This window comes from Manihot esculenta, chromosome 6, assembly GCF_001659605.2.
Source record: "Manihot esculenta cultivar AM560-2 chromosome 6, M.esculenta_v8, whole genome shotgun sequence".
Classification (NCBI taxonomy): Eukaryota; Viridiplantae; Streptophyta; class Magnoliopsida; order Malpighiales; family Euphorbiaceae; genus Manihot; species Manihot esculenta.
This window is the reverse complement of record NC_035166.2, coordinates 8,467,933-8,495,908: the sequence shown is the minus strand read 5'-3', so window position 1 is coordinate 8,495,908 and position 27,976 is coordinate 8,467,933. Positions and strand designations below refer to the sequence as shown.

Below are 27,976 nucleotides of genomic sequence, written 5' to 3'. Positions count from 1 at the left end.
TGTATCTATCTAACCATCCTTAATAGCTTACGTATCATATTTTCATAGAGTATAAATACACTACTAGAGTAAATATTTATTATGTAAAATATAATTTCAAGTGTTTTTTTCACATGGTATTGGAGGCTTAAAGCTATAGCTTTAGACCTCTTTATTTATGAAGTCTTTCTCCTCAAAAATTAGCTTTTGAATAATTTATACAGATGGTTCGCCAACTTAGTATCTGCAAGATTAAGATACATAGATTTTATTTATAATATAAAACCCTTTCAACTTCTATTTAAGTAATATAAAACTCCATTTTACCTGCTATTCTAAGTTTATATATATATATATATATATATATAAATATATCACATCAACAAAATAACCTAAAAACCTGCTATTCTAGGTAAAATGATATTTTATATTATTTAAATAGTAGTTAAAAGGGTTTTATGTACAAAATAAAGTTTATATATTTTACTGTTATAACTCCTAAATTAATGTACCATTTATGCAAATTACCAATTAATTTTGACTTCTTCCCGTCTTTTTATAATGATATCTTCTCTTTATATCCCAAATGCAACATTTGTTACTAATATTATCCAAATATTTGCTTTGTTGTGCCTAACTTTTGCTTCTTCTATCTTTTTTTTTTATTCAAAGGTAGATGATTCAATTAACAGGACATAAAAGCCTAAGCAGCATGCAAAAAATACTCAAGAAAAAGATTACAAACTAGCTCAACCCAATGCAACTCCGAAACACTCGACCCAAAGACTAAACCATAGACAAGCCGGTTCTTCCAACTCAATTCAATCAACACATTGGAGCCAATATTAGCACTACCCACCATCCATTAGACGTAGCCAAGTGGAGATCACAATAGGGCAAGCCAAAGAACGATTGACTAAGTTAGGCTGAGAAAATATCATAGAGCAAGAAATTAGGCCTCGAATGAGACTTGAATCTCTATCACCGGTAAAAGGAGAGAGGAAAAGACAAACTAATCATCCTAAATCTCTTCACCAATAGAATACAAGTCTTCTAATAGATAAATCTCGGAGGGGTTTGGTGGATAAACCTTACTGGCTTGCAAGCCAAATGGATCGGCCACAAAAAAAAAAAAAAAAAAAATCCAATTGTGGTGAAAAAAAGGCCCCAAAGATATCTATTTAAGGCGTCTGAAATCCCTCCACAGATTCAACAATACTAAAAATTGTAGGAACTGCTCGAAGATCTATCTCTTATCGGCCTTTACAAATGATTTATTTAACAATTGCCGGTCTGATAGAGGTGCCCCTATATGCAAGAGAAAATAACAAGACAGCTAACCACAAAAAAAAAAAAAAAAATAGAGTAGATTGAAGAGAAACCCACCGCAAAACAGTAGATCTATCAAAAAATAAGAGACTAAAAATGAAATTATTTATGTGTAGCCTACCCGAACAATGAGAGGGTCAAACCCATTTTCAGAGTAAGTGAAAGAAAGCCCGCCTTATTTTGGTGGTGCAAAAAGCAAACCGACAAAAAGTAAAGACCAACCCTTAGAAAGAAAAACAAAAAAGAAGGAAATTTTCTCTACCTAATAGGGAAAATTATCCACTTTTTCTCTTGTAAGTAGCAAGTAAAATTATCCACTTTTTCTTTTGCAAGTAGCAATAATATGGATCATATCTTGTTCTAGGCCATTATTCTTAATACTTTTTTAATATCATGATTTTTGTCCACCTTATTTATTCACGTATATTAAAAAAATAATTTTTTTATTAATTTTCTAATTATAACACTTTTTTAAATACTAAGCCTCCTTTTTGTTTTTAAAAAATAATTTATATTTGAAAAATATTTTTTACATAAAACATTTTTTTTAATATTTTATGTAAAAAATATTTTTTAAGAAAATAATTTATTTTTCATTGTTTAATTTCAATTTAAAAAATAAATTATATTAATAAATTTATATATAAATCCTAATAAGATTCTTAAAGTAAAAAAAAAAATTCTCGTTTAAAAATAAAAAATCATTTTTTAAAAAACAACTTAATTTTTTTATTAGAAAAATATTTTTTATTGATTAATTTTTCTGAGTATTTAAATGCTAGAAAATTTTAAAAATATTTTTTATAAAACTAACATAATTTAAGAGAAATTTTGAACGCTCGTTTAAAACATAATAATTAATGAGAGATTGTACACGGAAAAAAAATATTACATAGAGTTATGATAGTTAATTTATATAATAATTTTAAAAAATAAAAAAATAATAGAAATGATGAGATAGTGAAAATATATAAGTAACTAAAATAGTATGGATCCATTGACAAAAACAAGTCAAACGTTTGCGTAAATTTAAATTTATATTTAAATTTATTTTTATTTAATAATAAATCTAAAATTTTAATAATGTTAACCAATAAATTAAATTGAATTTAAAATAATAATAAATTAAAAAATTGTCTTTGAAATTTTATTTAATTAATAAAATAAATATTTTATTTTTAATTATGTCATTATTTATTATTAAATTAAATCACGTTCTATTTTATCATTAATATCATTTCCCTTTAATAATTGAAGAATTGTGGAAATTAATTTTTAAATTAAATATTATGTATTTTAAATTTTTATTGACAATTACTAAAATAAAAAAATTAATTTAATTTTATTACTATCTAAAGCTTGCTTGAGCTCTCGATATTTATGTATATGATTTTCAAGATTATTGAGTATTAACAAAATAATTCAATAAAAGTTTTATTAAACATTTATATTCTATAATATTGAAAACCATGTGTATAAATTTTAAGAGTTAAAAAGTTTTAAATATTGTTAAAATTATTTTAAAAATATTATTTTATTATTTTAATATTTTAATAATAATTAATATATATTAAATTTAATTTAAAATTGATTTTCACAATTATCTAATTATTAAGAATGGATAAATAAATAAAATAGGACATGATTGAATTCAATAAATATGATTAAAATAAAAATAATTATTTTAAAAATAAAATTTTATTAATTAAATAAAATTTTAAGTATCATATTATAATTTCATGTTAATTTTATATTAATATTAAAATTTTGACTTAATTGTAAAAAAATAAAATATAAAATTCGAATTTATAAAACATTTATTTCTTTTTCTGCCAATAAGCGAATAATAAATTGCAACTGTTTCCTTAATTTTGATAAAGTAGATCAAATGAAAATGTAACCGATTATCATTTATCAAAGCAGCAGTGGACGCCCAAATTAGTATCGGCCCATGTTATCATTTCTTGAGGAATATTTGGACTTGTCAAACGTTCTCACGCGCTGCTTCTGGTTACTCGACACCCATAACTAAATTGGTGCAAAGGAGAGAGAAAAGGAACTCACGAGATTCAGATCAGCCGCAGAGGGTAGAGGACTGGCGGAGTAATAGCCGGCAAGAGGATTCAGATGAATTTTCTGGCGACAAGAGAATGAAAAATACGTATAAGCTGAAAAATACGAATGAGCGGATGGATAGAGAGAAAGAAGAGAAGGTGATTTCGACGTCAACGTTGAAGAAGAGGGAGAAATTTGAGAGGAGACTAGTGAAATACAATGACTTGCCTGAGTATTTACAAGATAACGAGTGCATATTGGATTACTACCGGTGCGAATGGCCGGTGAAGGACGCGTTCTTGAGCGTCTTCTCTCTGCACAACGAATCGCTCAATGTCTGGACGTAAGTAATTTTTTGAAGCAAATGTAAGTGTATTCACATGAAATTTGGACGGCGATGATGATGGTAACGATGATGTTATTGGTGCAGGCATTTGGGAGGGTTTCTGATATTTTTGGGGCTGACGGTGATGAGCTGTGTGGAGACGACGGAGCTGGGGGGATTCATAAACGGTTTCTCCAGGTTCTAATTTTGAATATCTGTTGCTGTTATTTGTTTACTGATGATCGAAGCATTAGGAATCTGTGCGAGTTATTAATGGTCCATGTTGATTGCGCAGAAGAAAAGGTTCTGAATCGTTGATGGGGATGAAGATGAAGAGTCAGGAGTTCAACGTCTCTGATACTCACATGCTTAACGTAAGTGCCACTTTCTTTCCTTTTTTTTTTTTAATAAAAAAAAAAATCTTGAAAACATATTTATTTTGTTTTAGTTAATTGGAAAGATAAAGAGAGATGTGCGGGAGGGATGATTGATTGGGAGACCTTGGGTGTGGGTCCCGAAACCGAGGTGTTCTCAATGAGACATCCAATGGTCAATGTTAGGGCTTATCGTTTTTGATAGGTGGGGCACACTCTTTCATTTGATTATTGGACAGAGGCTATCCTTCTCTACTAGTGGTGCCATTTTATGGTAAATGCCCGTATCTAAGTATCGCACTAAAAATTATTCGACTTTAAAGCTCATTTGTGTTATAAAAAATATTTTCTAATAAAATAATTTTTATTTTTTTTATATTTAATAGACTAAAAAATATCAAAAAAAATATTTTTCTGATTATATAAAACATTAAATTATTTTAGAGAAAATAATTTTTTCTTTAAAAAAGATAAAATTAAATTTTACATTTTAATAAAAAAATTATTTTATTAAGATCTATATATAAATAAAATCTAATACACTAAAATATATAGAATTAATTTATATACATATATATATACACACATACTATTTATATGAAAAATAAGTTAAAAAATGTAATAAATATAATTAATTAATTTTATTTATTTTTTATTAAATGCTTCACTCATATTGTTAGATTAAAAAGTAATTACTAAATATTACTAAATTATTTATATAATTAAAAAGTTTTACTTTCCAATTCATATTAAATGTTATAAATAATAAAAAGCTTTATAATTTATGACAGATAAGAAAGAAGGTTTATATATTTTTATGGGATTAATGAGAATGAAATATAATATTTCTATTTGAGTTTTTTTTTTTTTTTTTTAAATTCTATTTGAGTTATAATGGAATTACATTTTTTTATTAATAGCTTATAAATTAATAAAGGGGCTTTTGTTTTATGGAAAATTACTTTTTTATCATAACGTGGCGCTAAAATCTATTCAGTTACTATGTATAGTATTATTTGCACAAGGAATCATCATAAACACATTTTAATTATTTAAAAGTTAAATAAAATGATTTCACGATTTTTGTGTACATAGCATGAAACTATAAATTGAATTTGAATTTCAATATTTATACATTATTTATAATTATTATTATTAAATTATTAATTATTAATGGTTAATTTAATAGCAATTTAGAGATTATTGATAAGCCAACTGCTGACTGCTACGACAATTGACAAAAATGATGGGAAAAAAAATTAATTTATATGATTCATTAATCACATATTAAGTTTAAAATTTGAAGTATAAATAAAATTTATTGGTAAAAATAAGTTCTAATTAATTGAATATTGAAAGATGATATTATTTAAAAATTTTAAATTTTCATTTTGTTAAATTAATATTTTAATTTATGATTAAAGTGAAATTATGGGTAATGGTACTGAAAATTTACAAAAGCATTAGGAGAGGTTGAATGGTAAGAGTTGTTGCCTAGATTTAGAAAACCTAGGCGTAGTGGAGAGCAGCAGGCAGGTTGTTAGGGGAAGTGGGAGAATTGGCGTGGATAAGAAAATAGGATTTGAGTGCGCTGTCACGAACCAAATTAAAGGGAGCATCAAAGTTTGATGTTCTCATTAAAATAATTTGTCTATATATATATAAACCTGATAGTTTCATTAATAACTAATAGCAATTAAGTGCATGATAATTTTTCTCAATTAATAAAGAATACAAGAAAATTGAGAACTTTTGTCTAGAGTTGATAGTGAAAAAAAAATGTTTCAAGTAATAACATTTTCATTTTCATTTTGTACAGTCAAAAAACATTGTGCAATACTATACTCCTTTCAGAAATTTGTTTCCTTTATGCTCATAGAAGACTTTATATAACTAAGTATTAATGGAGGAACAGGCCGCACTACTCTGTAGTTCTATTGATAAAAAATATCATTATCGATATTTGTAGTAGATCTCAAGTATCCAACAAAAAATAATTAACAACCCATATATTTTCAATTACCAAAGAAGACATCAATTTACCTGATAAAATCCTACTTAAAAAAAAAAAAAAAAAGAAAAATAAGTCCCCACAAAGGATTGAAAACAAAACCTCACAAATAGTATAAAAGAACTAATAGAAAGAGAAGAATTAGTACTAGATAGATAAAGAATAAATATAATACTTCCCCTCATAATTTTTAATAAATTTTATTTTTTCACATATATTAAAAAATATAATTTTTTCTATTAATTTTCTAATTATATTTATCTTAAAAATATTAAATTTTAAGAATAATTACTATCCTATAATAAATATAATACACCTTAACTAATTAAAATACACTTGTAATTTTAGAATTATATTAAAATATCTTTATATTTTTTTTCATAAATTATAAACTACATATGTTAATTGTTCGATTACTCTATTAGTTAAAATTAAAAACAGTTTTGATATTATATCCCTATATTTTGTCCTGATTAGAATACTCTCCTTAACTTTAAAATTATATTAAAATATTTTTATATTTTTTATTTATTAATTAAAAATTACATTTAATTAGTTTCTATCTATTTTTATCGTTATTTTATTAATTAAAATTGAAGAATTTTTTTATATATCTAAATTGACCGCCTATTAAATAAAACTCACCTACGATTCATCAGTTGTCAGGTCGTGTAATGATAAATTTTTATTTTCTGAGAGAAATATAAAAAGAGATGCGAGAGAATAGAGAGACAGACTAAAAGGGTGGGTGGTGAATTTTATTTAATAAATAGAATAATTAGAGTAAATTTTTTTTAAAAAAATAAGTCTAATTAAACCCTTATATTTTTACTTAAAAATCAATTAAGTTCAATTTATTTTTTTTATCAATTTAGCCCATATACTTTTATATAATCGTCAAATAAGTTATGACTTAATATAATATTTTTTAATAACAAAATATTATTTTTTTAATTTGAAATTAGTATTTTAATTAACATGAAAATATTTAAAAAATACATAGAGATAGTAAATAATTTTAAAAATTGTAAAAATAAAATACTATTAATAAAAATAATATTTTAATATAAAAATAATATTATTTTATGACTGAACTTATTTTGCCTTTAAATAAAAGTGCATGAGATTAATTGAAAATAATAATAATAATAATAAATAAATCAAGCTTATATGGCCTTTGATTAAAAATATAAGGATTTAATTCAACTTATATTAATTTTTTTTTTCATTTTTAACTAATAAACTAAAAACAGAATAGATAAAAACTAATCAATATCATTTTTAATTAACTCAATAAAAATATAAATGCATTTTAATGTAATCTTAAAACTTAAAACTAGAGTGGTATTTTTAATTATTTAGAATAAACTTAACAATAAAAATAAATAAAAAATAACGGATACATTTTTAAGTTATCGGAATAAAAGTATAAAAGTGTTTTAATATAATTTTAAAATTATAGAAATATTTTAATTAATTGGGGCAAATTATAGAGGCACGATAGTAATAATTTCTAAATTTTATTAAGTAATAAAAAATATTTTGAGAGGTTTTTTAAAAATAAAATAAAACTAAATAGAATTATAATAATTAATTTATATATTATTATAATATAAAAACAGAAGTGTAAAATAATTTTGAGATAAAAAAAGAAAAAAGAAAAAGGGGATAAAAGTATTATTGAAGGGAAACATAGAAGGTTGAAAAAAAAGAAAAAGAAAAAAATTGGAAAGCCGCTGATGAATTTCAATGAAAAACCTATCAGTGGCCGTTTAAAGAAAATATTTTAGGGAAAAAATATAGCAAAAAGAGGGAAGAAAAAATGAAGAAAAATGGGGGAGAATTCTAGAGAAAAGACGCTTTCTCTCTAGAATTCTAGGGCTGGCTCTAGTATTACATTATATGCATGTGCGTAAGAGGCGAAAAAAACTAAAATGTACTCATATTGCAAATTTATTAGAAGAATGATGCTATTCCACATGAAAATTATTCTCGTATGAAGTCTATGCATGAAAATTGTGGTTGAGTGTGATGATTTCACCACCTATGAATTTTTGTGTAATAAATTCATATATGCATGTTTATAGTCCCAGTATCTTTTGACATCTGAAATTTACATAAAAATTAGTTGGCACACTTTTGTGTAAAGGTCAAAGGTTCGGTGATGTATTCATCCATTTTTGCATATAGTAGCATTTTCCTTCATTAAATAGCTCTTATCATATACATATATACAAAAAAGCAGAGCTGAGTATTAAGGGAATTTCATGCATTTTGACAAGTCTTAACAACAGAGTTTGTTGCTTGCAGGATGTCCACTTGGGACACATTTCACAAGAATCGACTTTCCACATGCATAAACAAGGTGGTTTTGAAATTATCCCCACATGGCCGTGGTTTGTTTTCTTATCAGGAGCAATGGGGTGCTTGGTTTGCAGCTCCCTCTCCCACCTTCTTGCTTGCCATTCCAAGCACTTCAACCTTTTCTTTTGGCGCCTAGATTATGCTGGAATTTCCCTTATGATTGTTTCCTCATTCGTAGCTCCAATATATTATGTCTTCTACTGCAATCCCTTGGCACGATTCGTTTACATTAGCACCATATCTGTGGTTGGTATCCTTGCCATTATCACCCTCCTCACACCTGTTCTCTCTACTCCTCGTTACCGAGCTTTCAGGGCTACTTTGTTCTTCATCATAGGGATATCAGGGGTGATTCCAGCAGTACATGCAGTTTCCATCCACTGGGGCAGTTCACATATATTTGCATCCATCGGTCTCGAGTTACTTATGGCCGTTTTATACGTTGCAGGAGTTGCGTTTTACGTTACTAGAGTACCAGAACGTTGGAAGCCTGGCGCTTTTGACATTGCAGGACAGAGTCATCAGATCTTTCATGTGTTTGTTGTTCTTGCTGCACTTGCTCATTCTGCTGCTATATTAGTAGTTCTGGATTTTCGCTGGAAATCACCTACCTGCTCATCTTAAGCATACTCAGCTACGCATTAACAAGTGGTGTCAGGGTCTTTCACCTTATCTATTTTATTTTATTCTTAAATAAACGTCTATTCTTCTCTCCTATCTATATCTTTTGTAATACTAGAATGAAATTTTCTGCAGTTGCATTGTATATCAGACTATGATTTTAAATTGCAATTATGGCTGCGAGTAAAAAAATCAAGCTTGTAACGGTTATAACGTAACGATAACGTACATAAAAAATATGCAGGAAAATCAAAATTTAAAAGAGAAAGAAAAGGAATATGATATAAAAGAATATTAATTGTCCGTAACGGTCTTAACTTTTATTTCACGGCCTGCAAATTAAGAGTCTGTTATATAACCAACGTTATGTTATCATGATAGTTAGGACTATAAAATTGCTATGAGGACAACTACGAAAATATAAGAACTTCAAAGATTATTTTATTTTGGTTTGACAACAAACAAAAAATATAGCAGGAGAATGACACAACAAAAATAGAAAAAACAGAGACTTGCTAACTTAGCTACGAGCTGCTTAACAGATCCTTAAGGGTTATGGTAATTTTCATTCACAAATCTGTCCATCAAGGATGCTTCTCCCTCAATGCACCAAAACCAAAATGTATCCCAAAATATTCACATTTTCGAGGCCTACACTTGATTATGTCAAGCTAATAACAGTTCTGCCAGTCGTTTCACGGGCCTCCCTCACCTATATCAGCTTATTATCTCTCTTTTCATTGCCATAGAGCCTGGGTTGCGTGGAAATCGCTTCACATCGAAGAAAAAAAGGAAAAAAAAAAAATCAACATGTTCATTCAACTAGTAACCTCAACAATCTCAGCTTCGCTGTCACTGTAATCTGCCCAGCACTTGCTTGGCTTCTCCTCAATCAATACGCTATTGTACGTTTCTTTTGCCATAGCAGTCTCACCACTCAATGGGACTGTACTTGTAGGCTTTTCTTCAGTTTCAGGACACACAATTTCATCTGGTTTGTCGTGATATTTTTGCTCACTCGGCTGGTTTTCTGCCAGGGAATTTTCAGCACTAGTTTCTCCTCCAGCTTCACCTTTGTTGTCAGCACCTATGTCAATGGGAACCAATGTGGGTGTTTCTACTGAATTCACTGGAGTTGCTGGGAAGCCATTTTCAGCCGCTGCAGTACCATTTAATGATGCTGGAAATCCATTTGGTGACACCGGAATGCCTGTAGGAGACATGGAGAAACCATTTGGGTTAGCCAAGTAACCATTTGGTGACAAAGGGTAGCCATTGGGAACCCAAGGTTGGCCAGGCACAAATTCAGCAGCATGAGGGTTCATTATTCTTGGCGGGCTGAAGTGATTCCCATCCCCATTATGCTCCCCACTGTGGAAGGTAGGTTTGTTACGTGGAACCCGATTTCCAGATCTATTATAGCCACCAGATAGCCTTGGACCATAAGGAACCCTAGCTGTCGCTGACTGGTGAGGTGATCTGCGGACAGGATTAACTGTAAGCATTGGAGGAATATTCACTGGTGGAGGAAGAATTCCTCCATGATCTTTGAACCCTGGAACGGTAACTGAGCCAAAAACTGGAACTGTGGATGGATTAAATGGTGGTGCAGCTGCGGAAAGTTTCTTTGTTGTCTCCTTTCCTGATTCTGATTCATCTTGTTTTTCTCCTTCAATTGTCACTGGCTTATCAGTTGTGCAGTCTTTGAACAAATCCTGTGAATTCTCATCTGTTAGTTTTTCACTTGGAGCTGAAGTATCTTTCTCTAGCAACAAAGCTGCATTTTCAGATAGCACAGATAAAGGTTCTGGATCATGGGAAACTGGTAGGCAATTCTCTAAGTCTCTTGTTTCCAACACACCACTTTTGGGAGAAGTGGCATTTGATTCTTTGGAAGTGTCTAAATTCTCAGGTCCCAGAACTGCACCATTTGTAACTTCGATATTAGCAGTTTTATTTTCAAGTACCACGGCTTCTTTTTCTATGTGATCAGCATGCACACATTTTTTTTCTTCCGGTGGTTCCATCATCTCTGAATTCCCCTCCGTTTCTGGCTCTGCATTGATAGGATCTTTTCTTTCATAAGAACTATGTGGTTTTCTCTCTCCTTCTGGGTTCTTCACATTTTCTTTCTCTGCATCTTTCAGTTCTGTCACCCCACCAACAATATCCTCTGATGTAGCTGTCTTTTGGCTTAACTGATGACTTGGTTCTATAGGAAGATTTTCTTTTGGCAGCTGTTCTGCCACAGCCTTCACGATTGTACCAGGAGGAGCTAAAGCAACTTCCTTGTAGGAGAAAAGTCTTCCAGCTACCTGAACACTTACAGAACTTGCCACCGGAGCTGATTTGGAATTCTGGTCAGTTGAAGCAGGAGTAGCTGGAGCTGATTTAGGGTTGATTGATTTCTCTGATCCACCGGCAGTGGCACTAGAATTATTTTGCTTTGGACTGAAGCTTGCACTTTTAATAAACTTCTTAGGAACGGGAATACTGGGTCCACTAGAAGCAGCTGAATCATTTGGGCTTGTCCTTGGTGATGTAAAATTGGTGGGCTTTCCTCGGAATCTTGGCAACTGGGACACATTCATAAAGTTGGTATTTAGTTTAGCTAAGCTTGGCCTCCTTGAGGATTTGCGACTTGTAGGTGAACGGCCTTTAGGTACAGCTTCTTGCCATCCTTCATTTGACTCATCCTCCTGTGTTTTTTCATCACTTAAATTGATTATTGATTGATCTGGGAGACTTGAATCAGTACTCTCATTCCTAATTTCTGCAAATTGAACCTCAGATTTGTTTTCCTTATCACTTGAATTCTCCACAACAGGATAGGTTGGTGATGAAGTTTCATCCTTCTGAGATTCATCTGAGACTGTTTCCCAGTTTTGGCCTGCTTTGCCTTTAACCTGTGTGATGAAATTTTAGTTAAAGAATAGGTTAACACAAGTAATATGTAAGAATAGATCCAGCTAAAGAGGTTTATGACCTTTGAACGAGCTTTCTTTTGAGCTTCTCTTGCTTTCATATCTGCATCTGGTGTTATATAATCCAAGAGATCCGATACACTGATCCAGAATGAGAAAAAAAAATTACAATTAGTTGTGGAAAGACTCAAATTCATCTGCGCACTACAATAAGAGAAGAGGTGGGGGTAGCCAGGATTTTGATTCCAAAAGTAGATAACATCATTTCCAAAAGACAAACACAACAAAAAGAGAACCTACTAAAAGCTCTTGTAGAAAACCATTTGAATTATGAAAAACATAAGATTACATTTTATAAAACTGGACACTTTTAGACTTGAACCAGCATGCCAATCATATAATATAAACTTGCCTAATTTTTCAAAATGACCAATTTTATCAGACCTAAAGTAACATAAATAAATTCCATTGTGATCTTACAATTATTACCTTAAATGACCTTTACTAGATATTGAGGCATCAGGCTTTGGAGTTCCATTGCGTGCAGCTTCTTGCTGCTCCAGAGCCTTGGACTCAAAATACTCGAGCCATGCAGCTGCATCCTGCAAAATTCCATTATATATACTTTTTAAGGATGAAGAATCACCTACTAACTGACATGTAATATTGACCATCAAAATTTGATACTACCTGTGTGCGTAGATCCTCAGATCCAAGTTTCGCTTGTAGTATCTGTAGTGTAGTTTGTTCATGCTGAACACTTAAGGAGTAAGCTTCCATCAAAGATAAAGCAATTGCTATAGCATGGTAGCTGGCAGCAGTCTGGAAATGCCAGAAACGAGTCAAGACATGAAAGTATAGAGATTATTATCCACCCTAGACAATGAACATGAATCACGCACAAGCCAAGTAGTTTGCTTCAAGAAGCAGAATTATTACATTCAATCTACAATTTAATCTTGCTTCTCATATTACTGAAGTTTTGTAGAAAATTATTCATCACCCATCCATTCGCTGTTTTGGTATCTCATCTTATCATTCTCTTTCATCAAACCTCAAAAGCTCTTAATAAAAGGAAAGTATTTTATCAATAACAGTACTGCCCTTTAACAAAACTGACCCAAACATTTTTCATATTTGATTTAATTTGTTTCACATTTTGAAGGCAGTATACAGAGCAGGGAAGAAAATATGATTAACTGCACATCACGCAATGGTATTAAATACTTGGGCTAATCATTCAATTATATCCAAGAAAGAAGCCAAATATTTAAGTCAAACTAAAGCTGAAAACTGGTAGTTTCAACCAACATGGCATGTTTCTAAATATTGAATAGCATGATCACTTCAGATAGCCTGATGAGAAGGAAAGGAACCTGCCATAATGGCAAGCCAACTTATCAGTGCTGATAGTTACGTAAAGGATCTTCTAATCTATCAATTTTACCTTTCATATCATTTTAGTGTTTTCTAGCTCACAATCATCCAACATTTTAATGGAAAAATCTCAAAATAACCTACCTATGAAATCCTTCTTTTATGAGTGCGTGTGTGTGGGTGAGAGAGAGAGAGAGAGAGAAAGAGAGAGAGGGAGAGAGAGAGAGAGTATCTGCCTGTATATGATCAGCACCAAGTAGTCTCTGGTTACACTTCAAAGCCTCATGGAGGTACCTAAGAGCGAGATGGACATTCCCCAATCCTTCTTCCATCATTGCTACATTGATATAGGTGGCAGCCGTATTGGGATGAGATGGTCCACACGTTAGATGCAAAAGATACAATGCACGATTGACATACCTAGAACAGCGAAAAGGTAATCATAATGGCATTCTGCAAATGACAGTGAACAAACCAAATCCACTCCTGAATGAATGAATAATAATTTGCTTAACACAATCTAATAAAATTGAGAAATTCTCAGGTAAGCGAGAAGCGATTGAGAATGAACACCGGCATGAGATGAAATTTATCTAAAAGAACCTTTCTGATTAGAAAATAAGGCATACTTTAAGGCTAATTCTGTATGTTGAAGACGATAGTAGAAGACAGCTAGATCTCCATAACTTTTCATTGTATCAGGATGATCAAGTCCAAGTTCCCTCTCATTAATATCCAATGCTTTTTGCTGATAAATGGTTGCCTAAATAAACTTAATGAAGTTAGCGCATTGAATTTGAAAATGATATGCAATAATTCATGTTAATTGTCAAACATCAAACATGGAAACATTTGGATGACATGTTTGAATCTTTTGCAACACTTCAATTTAAGTAAATAATTGTAATCATGGAAAGCATATATCTAGCTGTATAAGACATAGATTAAGTAGAGAATATGCATGAAAACCTGGCTTGTGATTAATTCAAAAGGATAGTAAAGCAATTGGTTCTCAGATTGTGAAAGCATATTAAAACCCAAAGCGAGGATCCTCTCCCCTATATGATTACAATTCATAACAAGATTAAAAAGTAGCCATAGGAAAAATATGGTAATGCTCACAAGTATTAATATAAGAATACAAGAGAAAGCATCCAGAGAAAAATAAAACTATCCCATCCCAATAAGAGCAGAGCTGTTATTTAGGTGTCAAAACATGCTTGATGTGCCTAATATTAAAATAGCTCAAAATATGCTACAGTGTCGTCAGTAGAATAACAATCTAATCCTTTTGCACTAAACAATGATTATATATATATTCGAGCCCGTTAGAGGTCACAGCTGCTATCATATCTTCTGAAGTCAAACTCAGCATGTTTAAATTAAGGCAGGCATCAGTGATGAGGCAACTGCGATAACCAACCATCTGCAATAAACGTTTGCCTTCCTTTTAATTTCACTTATATGCAAATCAGTAAAATATCCTTTGCTACACACATACACATCCCAGCAATATGGTATTCTTCTTCAATGGATTAGAAAATTAACAAAATTTGAGTCAAGATTAAATATAGCATCATAATATAGCAAAAAAAGTAAGAGCCAAAATATTTTCTTAGGAAGAATGCATTAAAATATGCCAACATGATAAAGGAAAAACCTGATTAAAATCTCCAGTGTGGTAAAGCACTACAGCCAGTAGACTATAAGCTCCTGCTGTCATTCGATGATAAGGGCCACAGACTGACACAAGTTTTGACAGTGCCTTCAAAATTAAATGGCAAACTTTTTCTAATTATTGGTTTCAAACATAGGTAAAATTAAAAATGAAAAAAAAAATGACAACATAAAGAGAGAGGTGGGTGCCTGTACCTTAGTGCCATAATTAACAGCATCCTCCAGTTTACCTTTATCCAAGGAAGTTTTAGAAGATTCTAACAATGTGCGTCCATCTGCAGATGAACATGCAACATGCTGTAGGAAAGAAGTAACACTGTCAAATACCTAAAAATTACAATAGATATTACATTTCTAAAGTGATTTATCAGCATCACACCTTGTACACAGGGACCATGCTTATGATATCTGTCTTCTTAAAGGGGGATGCAGTGTCTATCTCATAGTCCCTAGGAAGAAGCTCAAGTCCAACCTGACAAAAAAAAAGACTTCATTATAAAATTATTATGGAATGCGCTGATCCTAAAGCATCCCATGCAGTAGCAAGAACAACATCAAACCTTATGGGACAAGCCACGAAGAATTGCAAACTTTCTCAGATTCTGGCAGCTTTCATGCTTCCACTTCCATCCAAACCTTTTTAAGAGGAAAGTTTCCACCCATTTCCACTTCAGTTTATCATCATTTACAATTTCCGTACAATCATTTTCAGATGAAGGTGTTCCTAATAATATATTTAGACATGATGCAACTGATGCAGCCAAGTCAGCAACATTATTAACTGCAGCTACAATGGCTTGTAATATGTGTTTGTAGGCTCGAACAATCATTTCATGTATACAGAGTGATTGCACATGGGGAAGTTTGTCTGCAAGTTCCACCTAGAATGACAGGAGAAAATATTAAGCTTCATATCCTCAATCCTGCTACATAGATAAGTCCACTCTGATAGAGCATTTCAATTATGTAACATGTTTAGTTGGTGCAAGAATTACTAGAGTGTAAAACTTTTATCACAATGATGTACACCAATATTGAAAAAAAAAAGCATATTAATTGTGTAAAGCAACAGCATAAGACTACAAATTTCAGAAGCTCAACCGCAAGTACCTTTATCAAACACCATGATGGTTTTAATTGGGAAGGGATAAACATGAAATCAGTAAGAAATTATAGACTCCAAACACATCCTAAATTGGCTAAGGTTTTCACCAACCAGTACTATAGAGAAAATAATAATTGCCAAACATATCCTGAAGTATTCCAACCAAAACTTTCCCTTTACATACGATTTAGAATATCACCTTCCTTGTTATTTCAGAACAATGGTTTCAATCTTACAAATTCAATACATCTCTCTTATCAGCTTGCATAGATAATTCAACCATCCTACCCATCATAGATATCTTTCTACTCATCTACAGGAATTTTCATTGTTTGCATAGAGCCCAGTGTAATGATGGCATAACAGAAGAGTTACAAATATTAGTGTAATAAAGTGAACAGAAATTTGTAGTTTGTGAACTTAAACAATTAGTCTAATTAGCACAATAAAAGTGTTGCAAGACATTTCAATAAAGAAAAATATTATGAATTTCTAAACTAATTAAAGTGAAACTATAATGTTTTACTAAGCACCGACACATGGAATCATAGGTATTATCCTAAAAAGCATAACTAAAGAGTTGCAAAACATTTCAGTTTAAAGAAAAACGTTACGACTTTCTAAACTGAACCTTTATCATCTCATATTATGGCCTTGTTTGGTAGAAAAATTTCTAAGTTGACTGAGAAAAATAATAAGAGAGAACCATTTCTCTTGGTTTAGGAAGGGGCGGGGATGGAAAGGAAAATATCAACTATTTTACCGAATTTAAAGATAAATTGTAAAAATGTAATTTATAAATTTGAGGAAAAATGACAATTTCAATAAAATATTATTAATTTCTTTTATTTCTCTCCAAGCAAGGGAAAATAAGTATATTTCTTTCATAACTACTTACTTTCACCAATTCAAATAAAGGAAGGGAAATAAAAAGTGGAAAACAAAAAATATTTTCCTTCCTCTCCCATGATATATCTAAACAAGGTGGTAAACTTTTCTTCCCCTTCTTTCTATACCAAAGCACCAAACGTAAATACTACCATTAATATGTTTTTCTATGCGGTGGCATTAAAAATTTAACAAAGTCTAAAGATCATAAGCAAGAATAATGGAGAATTTACCACTCTCCCTAAAGAACACATCTGCAAACCCCTGGTATGCATAAAATCTGTCAAAGTTCTTCCATCAACTGGTGAAAGTTCAAGGGAGCCAAAATCAGCCACCTGCAAAATTGAAATAATGAATGACAAACTTTTTCTTTTATATCTTTTATTTTGAATCTAAAGAAAATAAGAACTGAAAATATGTCGATTGTGGAGCAACTAACCAGTTTGGGAAGAGCTGTATCGGCATAGTATTTATGTGCCATTTCAATCAATTCACCAGGAGACTGCAAAATCAGTAACCACCGAAAAAAAATATATGAATTTGAAAATGATACAGGATATGTGTGCACATGGGAGCATGTGTATAAAACATGCAAAATCAGAAATTTGTATGACCCCACAATTTTGACATTCAACTCTTGAAGAGCCAAGTTGGCAACATTAATCTTAAAGAATTCATGGGGGAAAAAAATCTAAGAATACAGATGTTAGAAAAAGAAGCATACCTTGAGGTGAAGACCAGTTTCTGATTCTTTAAGGCGAAAATATGCAGCTTCAGGGAGAAGTTTTTTCCACATGGTTTCCATTTCCAATTCTTTTTTCTCCAATTCTTTCTGATTTCCATCCAAGTTCTTGTTCATGTTAGGATTATCCACAGAAACTTCTTTTCCCTCTTCAATTTTGCTGCTTCTGACATCCATTTTTTTCTTTATTTCCTTGAGCAATGCACCTTGCTTTCCAAGTCCCTTTACAGCAGGCTCAGGCTTAGCTTCTTCAGTTTTATTAGACTCAGTTTTCCCTGAAGCCTGATTTTGCAAATGTTGAACCCAACATGCTCCTAGCTCCCATCTGATAGATGTAGTGTGCTTATTGGTTTCTTCCTGTAACTTCAGCAGACTATCTTCTAATACTTTCCTAACCAAAGACCTAGCAGAATGTAAACACTCAGAATCTCCAGTCTGCACTCGCTGGACTATACTAGATGACTGCGGCGTGGATGACTTGTGCAATAGCATTCTCAAGCTGGAAGGTAAGTTGAAGAAAATGACAATTAAAAACTCATGACTGCTCTTTTGAGTTAATGCATTATAGCCAAAACAATAAATAATAAATTATGATGCTCTTATAAAGTAACGCACTATAAGCCACTAAGGCTGATATTTTTTAGGATGTGTTTATGTGCAAATGCTATCATACATGTCTATCTGGGAACATAACAAACAAAACAAATGAAAGAATAGACAAATAAGTCAATGGGAACATAGCAAACAAATTATCAGCTTGATAGACAAACCTATTAACATTCAAGGCATTGGCACCTCCTTCAGGTTGCTCTTCAATGTCAATGTCCTGTGGAATAGGCTTCCCCTCCCAATTGACCTCATCTGAAACTTTAACAACAGCTGTGTAGCCACAATGTCTAATAACCACAACACCTAAAGTAGAGATATCCTACACCAATGAAAGATGACTTTAGCAATGCATGAAACCTGCTTCAGTCAAAATAATAAGCATTAAAAATAAGTATTTTACTGACATGGACAGTTGCACTTTCATCAGCAGTTATGCCTTTAAGTAAATTTCTCTTGGCAAGCTCTTCCTGTGACAATCCAAGAACTCTACTACCATCGTTTTTACAATCCAACTTTATACTTGCATCAGGAACATCTCTTGCCACCTTGATAATCAAATCTCCCACTTTTTCCTCGTGCAAAACCAAATGGGTGGGATCACTTAAAGAGTACTGATTGTTGTCAATAATACGTTTGATTGCTGCAACAGCTTTGAAAACAGAGACGTCGACGAATAAACTGTGAAGCAGAAAGGCTTTCCTATCTCGTGTTTGCCTCTCCTCCGCCGTTTTACAAGGCATTGCTGCCAGGATTGCAAACTCCTTTGCCCAATGCCTGTGATCATGTTCAGCATCTCTTCCTTGTCCCCCTCCATTTCCTCCCCAGTTCTCATCTTCAATAGGAAGAGGAGGGAAAACAAATGGATTATCAGCAACAACCGGAGGAACAACCCATGTGTTTGCCCGAAAACCATAAGGAAGATTCCCAAACTGAAATCAGAAAACATTAAATCACAAACACTTCTCTCATTAACATCTAACATAAAGAAAGAGAGTGAGGAGGGGGGGGGGGGGACCTACTTTATTGTGCTCTGCAAAAGCTTTCATAAGAGCCTTGTACGCCTGCAAGCAAATATCAGATTTTGATAAATGCCAAATGATGATTACATTAACAAATTTAAGCCCATATTCACGGAAGCAATGAATACAAAAAAAAGCCACCGATATTATAGTTTGATAATTGCCATCAGCATATTCATGAAGAGATGTAACCGCAAAATCACAGGCAATAAGGAGATGGAAAGACAGGAGGGGGTGGGGGGTGGGAAGTAACATAAGTGTGGGATTGAATTAGACTTACAGTATCAAAGGTCCTGCTAATCTGCTGGAGTAGAGAAACCAAAGAATGACAGAGAAGGAGACGTTTTCCAGAAGGATAAAACCCTTTCCGCGAAGCTACAATTGTCATCGGCTTCCCACTGCAAACTCTTACCTGCAATTCACAATTTTTTTGACTCTCATAGCGTCTATTTTCAATCTATTATCAACCAATAACCAAATTCATTCAAAATCGAAACAGAAAATCTTACATCTATCTGGAAGAAATCGTCTTCTTTTTTATCCTCCAGGAACGGACGTGTGGATCTCCTAATGTCTGCAAATTTGAGCCCAAAACTCATAATTAGTGTAACGAAAAACATTGTTATGACAATATGCAATTTACCTCGATAAATAAGCAGACTGAAAACTTACATTGAACTGGCGGCGTGAGGTGTGAAAACGAGAAGAAATCGTAGAACTGCCCGAGCCGAGGTGGCGGACACATTGAAACCGCCGTGTCTCCCTTCTCCTCCACGTCCTTACAGCCATCCTTCTCGATTTTGCAGTTAGCCCCATCGGCTTTCTTATCTCCTCCTCCTCTTTTCAACTTGGTATTGGAATCGCTTCCACTGTCCGAAGAATCCAAACTCTGAGTCGGTTCAGCCTCTGTCAAACCGGTGTCCTTCGTACTGGACTCCTTCGAATTGATTCGAGCGGCTGGTTTGGACGATGATGGACCAAACGAGGTGGTACAGGCGACGATGTCGAGGAGTCGCCGGATGTGAGCGACGGCTTGCAATTCCGTATAGTCCTCTGTAACCGAACGTTCGAATTCTCGTTAGAATATACAAATTAATTCCATTATCATGATCATTTTTACTGGACGTATTCTGCTGGTTAATTCCGTCGTCGTCGTCCTAGTCGTTTTATATTATTTTTTTAATAATAAAATTTATTTCTACAATTTTAAAATTATTTATTAATCAAAATATTAAAATTCTTATATTATAAATTAAAATAACCGTATTTATTATAAAAAATAATATTATATTATATAAAACTTATTTAGTTATTAAAATAAAATTTAAATATTTATTTATAAAAAAAATTAAATTAAATTTACTAAAACTTTGTAAAAGTATAAAAATTTAGGCTCTAAAAAATATTTTTTGAGAAAATATTTTTTATATTTTTTTAATATTTAAAATATTTAAAAAATTCAGTTAATAGAAAATATCTTTCTATTAAAAAATTAAATCATTTTTAAAAAATAATTTCTTCATTTAAAGTAAATTTTTATAATTTAAAATTTATATTAAAATTTTTTTAAATAAATTTATTAATATATTATATTTTTAAAATTATAATTAAATAATAAAAATAAATTATTTCGTTTATTAAAAAAAAATTTCTAGTGAAAATTTTCTACGGAAAATACCGCAAACTAACTGACCCTTAATTTGATTTATTTTTCTGAAAAAATATTGAATTTGTGTGGATTACCTTCAACGATGGTGAGGTGGCAGGGCTTGAGAGAGACGATGTCCACTGAATCCTTGAGTCTTGGTCCTCGTACCTGCGGAGCAGTGGAGGTCTTTCCGGTTAGTAACCAAGGAATTATTTGATTTAATTGTAAAAAATAAATTTTACTAAATTCAAGGATATGTTTGTACGGATAATTTAGTAAAGGAGGTTAACTTTGTTAATTTATTTAGTTGATATGATTCCATGATTTTTTGAAAAGTTCATTTGTATTATTTTTTTTAAGTACCCTGACTCAAATAAGTTTAAGTTATTTTTTTATTCACTATTTTATTTTTTTATAATTATTTATTTAATTGAAAATTAATAAAAATTTAAAAATTATGTTTATTGATAGATAATGATAGGTGCAAAATTTTTATGATATAATTTTATTTAAGTTATATATTTATTTAAATAAATTAATTAATTAAATTAGACATAAATAATTTTTATAATTTTGATAATTTTTATTAATCATAAAAAATTATATATTAATTATTATGTGAGTTGAATATTTATTTTTAAAAATTTAAGTATTTAGTCAATATATAATTTTTTTATTAAATTGAATATTATATTTTAATTATACTTAGATTCAGAATGAGAATATTATGTTATTTTTATAGTTATAATAAAAATTTAACATATCAATTAAATGCATTTAAATTATTTTTTTATGAAATAACTTTTGTATAGGTGTAATTTTTAAAAAATTAATTTTCCTAAAAATAAATTATTTTGAATCAAAATGATGCTTAAAATTCTTTTACAAAAATATATAAAAATAAAAGATGGATAAAATCTGTGCTTTTGTATTTATATTTTTATTATATAATTTTTGGAAATAAAATTGTTAAAATAAATTTAATAGTGTTATGAAATTAAACACTGTGCATATTTATTAAAGAATTTAGAGATCGAAATCGTTAATTTTGAGAATTTAAGATTCAAAAATGTATTATTTAAAATAATATTTTATCTGTTATATAATTTTTATTTTTTTAATTATTTTAAAACTATTATTCATTTTTTATTTTTAAATTATAATAATGAATAAATTAATTATTATAATTTTATTTTATTTTTAAAAATTTTAAAATATTTTTTAATATTTAATAAAATTTAATATATTTAAAATAAATATAATTAAAAAATTAATAAAAATTATATTTATAATATATATAAAAAAGTAAAATAAATTCAAGTTACGGACGGAGAAATTATTCAGAATAGTAAAATCTTAACATTGCTTCAGAAAATTCAGCGTTTGAGTTTTTTTTATAAAAAATAAAAAATGAAATATTGATAACCCATTGACTTTGGCCCCACAAATTCCATGGATCTCGTGGAAAAATCAAGAAAAAAGATTAGTGGGACCAGACTCTGTCACCCACAACTTGTTGCTTCAATCATGGGATACAAACATACAAAAGGAGCCTCATCTCCCAATCTGACACCCCAAAAGTACGCTTTTATTAGGCTCTCCTTACGCCGCGTTTGCCAGAAGGGGAAGAGAAGTAAATAGTAGGAAAATTTACTGTTTACTCAAATTCATTAATTAATTTTTTTCATTTTAAATAATATATTAAAATATTTTTAAAATTTTAAAAAATATATTAATTAATATTAATTATTTAATTTTTATAATATAAAAAATTATTAATTAATGATTCAGTTTTATAAAATATATATTAATTAATTTTTCATATTTAGTATATTTTAAATTTTATATAAAATTTAAGAGTTAAAATTAATGCAGAGAGTGATTAGTAAAATTTATAAAATTTTAAAAATATTTTAATATAATTTTTATGATAACAGAAAAAAAATTTTAAACTATTTACATTTTAATAGATATGTTCAAACTATAAAAACTAATTAATTAATGAGTTTTTATATATATATCACATTATCAAATAATAATTTTATAATTTAAAATATATTTATTAAAATATAAATAATTTATAATTTTCTTTTATTATTATTCATATTCTTTAAAATCAAAAAAATTAATTAATAAGTTTTCTTATATCACATTAACTAATATTAACTTTTTCTAAATAATACAAAGAAGAAAACTAACTTTTTACTCCCGAATTCTGAAATATATCTAATTTTATTTAAAATTAAGTTTTTAACTTAATTTACTCGAAAATTTCAATTTAAGATTAAATTTGCTCTTAACTAAAAATATTAAATAATAATTTTCTAATTGTTAATAATAATATACTAATTTTATATTTAATATTAAAAAATTTATTATTATAATTAAAATACTCTATTCCTTTCATAATTTTATTTATTTTTTTATTATTTTAAAATTATCATCCACTTTTTTTTCTAGGTTGATATGAGCACGAAAATAATATGATTTTTAACAATAAGTGGTGCATTGAACTATTCATACTCTTCAAAAATTTAATATGAAAAGTTTGAAATCATGACAAATTAAGTTATCATCGCTTAATTCAAGACATAAGAGATGAAAACTATATTTGAGAAGTATGAGAGAATAAAAAATGAGCAACACACCCTTCAAAACATATGTACGCACAACATAATTTCAGATCGTGTAATACATGTATGACTGAATTGCATTTAGGCCAATTTTATTATTTTGGTATTTTAACATTTTGTGAGATTTATTTTAAATTAATTTGACATAAATTAGAAGCTAAATTCGTGCAACTCAGTTAGGAAGGAGATTCATAAAAACAATTTAGAAAAATGATATTTAATGCAATCTAAATTTGATTATTTGACTAGATGTCCTTCCTATATTGTAATTATATATTTTTACATTAGAATTAGGATCTAGAGGCTATAAAAATATCCTTCAAGGTAGCAGTCACGATAGAAAAATAAATAAAGATGATATCATAAATAATATTTTAGTTCTTCTCCATTATTTAACAATTTATCAAGATTCTACTTTATAGCGTTCTAATATGAATCTCCTCCATACTTTGTTAACTTATTAAAAAAAATTTATGACGTTCTCAAGTTGAAATCGCTTGATTATTTATATTTCTAATCACATTAGTTGATTAAGGGTGTAGTATAGCAACGTTCGCTCCATAATCTTCATTTCTAATCACACTGATTGGTTAAGGATGTGGTAGAGCAACCTCTGGAAGATATCTTCGCCTCGCTCATTGTCAAATTGTGTGACAAAATTTTTAATCACATGTTAATCCTGAGTTCTGTATTAACTGATCCATAATCTTTGTTTCTAATCACATTGGTTGGTTATGTGTATGGTAGAGCAACCTTTACTCCATAATCTTCGTTTCTAATTACATTAGTTGGTTAGAGGTGTAGTAAAGTAATCTTTTGGAAGATATTTTAACCTTATTTTTTGTCAAGTTATGTGACGGAGTTTCTAATCATGAGTTAATTCTGGATTCCGCATCAGTTGGTATCAGAGTACAGTGATAGATAAATTTCTATTTATTTATATTTATCCATTTCATAAGTTTTATTTTTATTTTTGTTTAATTTTAGTTTTATGTCATTATTTCAGTTTGAAAAAAAATTATTTTAATTGTGTGAGACTTTGAAAAAAAAAAGAAGAGTAAAGAAAAAAAAAATCATTTCAATTATTTAATTTAAAAAAAAAAGAGAGATTTCAAAGTTTAGTACTTCATTCGCGAAATTTCATACTGCATTGAAAAAAATTATTTTAATTGTGTGAGACTTTGAAAAAAAAAAGAAGAGTAAAAAAAATCATTTTAATTGTTTGATGCTTCATTCGTGAAATTTCATACTGAATTGAAAGATGATCTATGTATGTCTATCATTTCCTTGTCATTATGGTTGAAAATTCAAGGATAAATATTTTTGAGGAAGAAGAGAATGATACAAGTACGGAAATGGTACGACTTTTGAATAACAAGTTGTGCATTGAAATATTCATACTCTTCAAAAATTTAATATGAAAAGTTTTAAATCATGAGAAATCAAGTAATCATCGCTTAATTTAAGGCATACGATATGAGAATTATATTTGTGAAGTATGGGAGAATAAAGAAATAAATAACACACTCTTCAATAATGTGGACGCGCAATATAATTTCAGATCGCATAGTGTATGATAGCCGAATTGCACTTAAGTCAATTTTGTTATTTTGGTATTTTAGCATTTGGTGCAATTTATTTTAAATTAATTTGTTCTAAATTAGAAGCTAAATTCATACAACTCATTTAAGAAAGAGATTTCTCCAATATAATTTAGGAGAATGACCTTTAATCTAATTTAAATTTGACTATTTGATTAGATACCCTTCTTATATTGTAATTACAACTTTTTATATTAAAGTAGAGTGTGAAGGATATAAAAACACCCTTTAAGATAGCAGCTATAATAGAAAAATAAATAGATATGATATTATGAATAATATTTTGGTTTTTCTCCATATTTAGCAAACTTATTAAAGTTTTTCTTGTAGTGTTTCTAATTAGTTTATCGCTCTATAATTTTCATTTCTAATCACATTGGTTGGTTAGGAAATAATATTCATTTTTAATCATATTAGTTGGTTAAAGGTGCGGTAGAGTAACTTTTTAGAAAATATCTTAACCTTATTCTTTGTCAAATTATATTACGAGTTTTTTATTGGATTTCACATGACAAGTTTACTATTATAATCCTATTTAATTTTATATTATTTCTAAAATAACTTTTTATTAAATATAATTTTTAAAATAAGTATTTAAAATATCTTTTAATATTTAATAAAATTTAATATTTTTTAATGTGGGTATAATTTAAAATGTAATAAAAAATTATATTTTTGAAAAGTAAAGTGAAAAGAAATTATGAGATGAAGGAAATAATAAAATAATTAATGTTGATTATTAAAAAATTTTATAATATTAAAAAATATAAATTTAATATTTTAGTATTAAAAAGTTTTAAAAAATATATTTTATTTTTTTTATATAAAAAAAAACATATTGGATCATAAATCATTTATTTAACATGATTCATTTTATAAAAAAAAAGAATTTAAATAAATTTTTATAAAATTCTTAATTTCTTTAAAATGATTTTTATAAAATTTAAAAAATTAAAATTTTCTTTTAAAATAAAAAAATTTAAAAAAATAAAATTAAAATTTGCGAAATTCTTAATATGAACGGGAGAGAAATCAAAATGTTTAGATAAATAGAGTCAGAAACTTTGAATAAAATTAGACATCGCCTTACGGTAATTTATGTATTTATATTTGAAAAGAGATAAAGAAAGTGCAAATAAAGATAAAGCCAAAAATGCCAATTTTTCTTGCATCTCAAATTTGTTGTAAGAACCTATTCATTTATATCCCTTTCCAAATCATACAATTTTTTTTTCACTTTTTGATCCTTCCTTATCTTTGCATTATTCATTCTTCTCATGCAAATAGAGAATCAGAGAAAGGATTTTGTTTAAATATTTTTTTAAAAGTATTCTTTTAATCTTATTATATTTTTAAAATTTTTTTAATTTTTAAATTTTATAAATAAAATATACTAAATTTAAATAAAACTTTAGTGAATATTTTAGATATATAATCATTAAAATCTTGTTATAATATGATAAAACTATGAACTATATATTAAATAAAATCTACAATTTTTCTATATATATATATATATGAGGAATTTAATTTTTTTTTTTTTAAAAAAAAAAGGGGAAAAAAAACAATTGTAAAAAGGGCTTTACCTCGTGAGATAGAGAGAAATTGGTCAGATGGCATGTCTCGACATTGACACCTAAGAGCTTTCTCACATCCAATATCCTGTCCGTTGAGATACCCTTCAAAACACATACATACATATATTCAACCAACAGTAATTAAGATAATATATTATTATAAAAATAATAAACTCAAAAAATAAAATCCAACTTAATTAAATATTGCATTATTTACATATAGAGATATTCCAGATTAATTAAATACCTTGAGGGTAACTTGTGAGTCATCTGGTGTTTCCACTGTAATTTCAATAACAGCAGGTAAAACTGCACTCCATGGAAGTTTCGCATTGTATCAGAAAATCAAAAGCCAATATAACAATGAAGAAGAAGAAGATAAGAAGAAGAAGAAGAAGAAGATGAACAGAGAGAAACCTTTGTCTTCCTTCTTCTTTTTGTCTCCTTTGGCTTTATGTGGTTTTGCCTTACCAGTTTTGGGAGCCATTGTTTCTCAAAAATCTGAGGGAATATATATTGCTAATTAACAAATTTGAATTTCCACACTAAATTTCTCTATGCATGCACAATTCTTCACAGATTTCCTTTTCTCCTTCCACTGTTACTTCAATTCCCCTTTTGTAAACAATAAATAAATAAATAAATAACGCAATCCCGGCAGCAAGAACTCAGTCAACAGTACTGTTTTTTCAAAATCAAGAAAAAGAAGCTCAATTGATATAAAAGGAAAGCCAAGAAAATTTACGTAGTGAGAAAACGGGAGAGGAAAGTGAAGGGAAAGAGATAAAGAGAGAAAGAAAGAAGAGGATATGGAGAGAGAGACAGACACAGAGGTGGATAGGATAAGGTAAGCCAAGACCTTTCTCAAACACAAGCACACAGAAGAATATAAGGTTATGAAACAATTTCAGACCACTCATTTTTCTTCCTTGTGTTTTTGTCTCTCCTTTACAACACCTCATCACTTCTCTCTCTCTCTCTCTCTCACTTTTAACCATCTTTCTAGACTTGGAAATTGGAAGTTTGTCATTGTAAAGATTGAAGCAATTAATTTTATTATCATTTATCTATATGATCTGCTGGATTTTACTTGGCTACCTCTTCGCTGATATTTTCCT

The 27,976-nt window shown here is 29.4% G+C and overlaps 2 protein-coding genes across 2 annotated transcripts; one reads left to right on the top strand and one right to left on the bottom strand.

The window, feature by feature from the left end:
- The first annotated feature begins 3,186 nt into the window (after nucleotides 1–3,186).
- LOC110617625 (heptahelical transmembrane protein 3) lies at nucleotides 3,187–9,229 on the top strand. Its single transcript, XM_021760545.2, has 4 exons — nucleotides 3,187–3,706; nucleotides 3,794–3,886; nucleotides 3,984–4,062; nucleotides 8,384–9,229. The coding sequence occupies exons 1-4, from the start codon at nucleotides 3,459–3,461 to the stop codon at nucleotides 9,059–9,061; spliced, it is 1,098 nt and encodes a 365-aa protein (XP_021616237.1). The 5' UTR covers nucleotides 3,187–3,458; the 3' UTR covers nucleotides 9,062–9,229.
- A 248-nt stretch (nucleotides 9,230–9,477) lies between these two features.
- LOC110617624 (protein TSS) lies at nucleotides 9,478–27,727 on the bottom strand. Its single transcript, XM_021760544.2, has 23 exons — nucleotides 27,276–27,727; nucleotides 27,106–27,167; nucleotides 26,868–26,960; nucleotides 21,143–21,215; nucleotides 20,072–20,452; nucleotides 19,909–19,973; nucleotides 19,680–19,811; nucleotides 19,400–19,441; nucleotides 18,785–19,309; nucleotides 18,542–18,699; nucleotides 17,754–18,270; nucleotides 17,469–17,531; nucleotides 17,263–17,364; nucleotides 15,597–15,917; nucleotides 15,416–15,508; nucleotides 15,232–15,333; nucleotides 15,020–15,124; nucleotides 13,989–14,122; nucleotides 13,596–13,779; nucleotides 12,673–12,804; nucleotides 12,472–12,584; nucleotides 12,045–12,123; nucleotides 9,478–11,964 (listed from the first exon to the last, which is right to left on the bottom strand). The coding sequence occupies exons 1-23, from the start codon at nucleotides 27,343–27,345 to the stop codon at nucleotides 9,877–9,879; spliced, it is 5,634 nt and encodes a 1,877-aa protein (XP_021616236.1). The 5' UTR covers nucleotides 27,346–27,727; the 3' UTR covers nucleotides 9,478–9,876.
- Nucleotides 27,728–27,976: the final 249 nt, after the last annotated feature.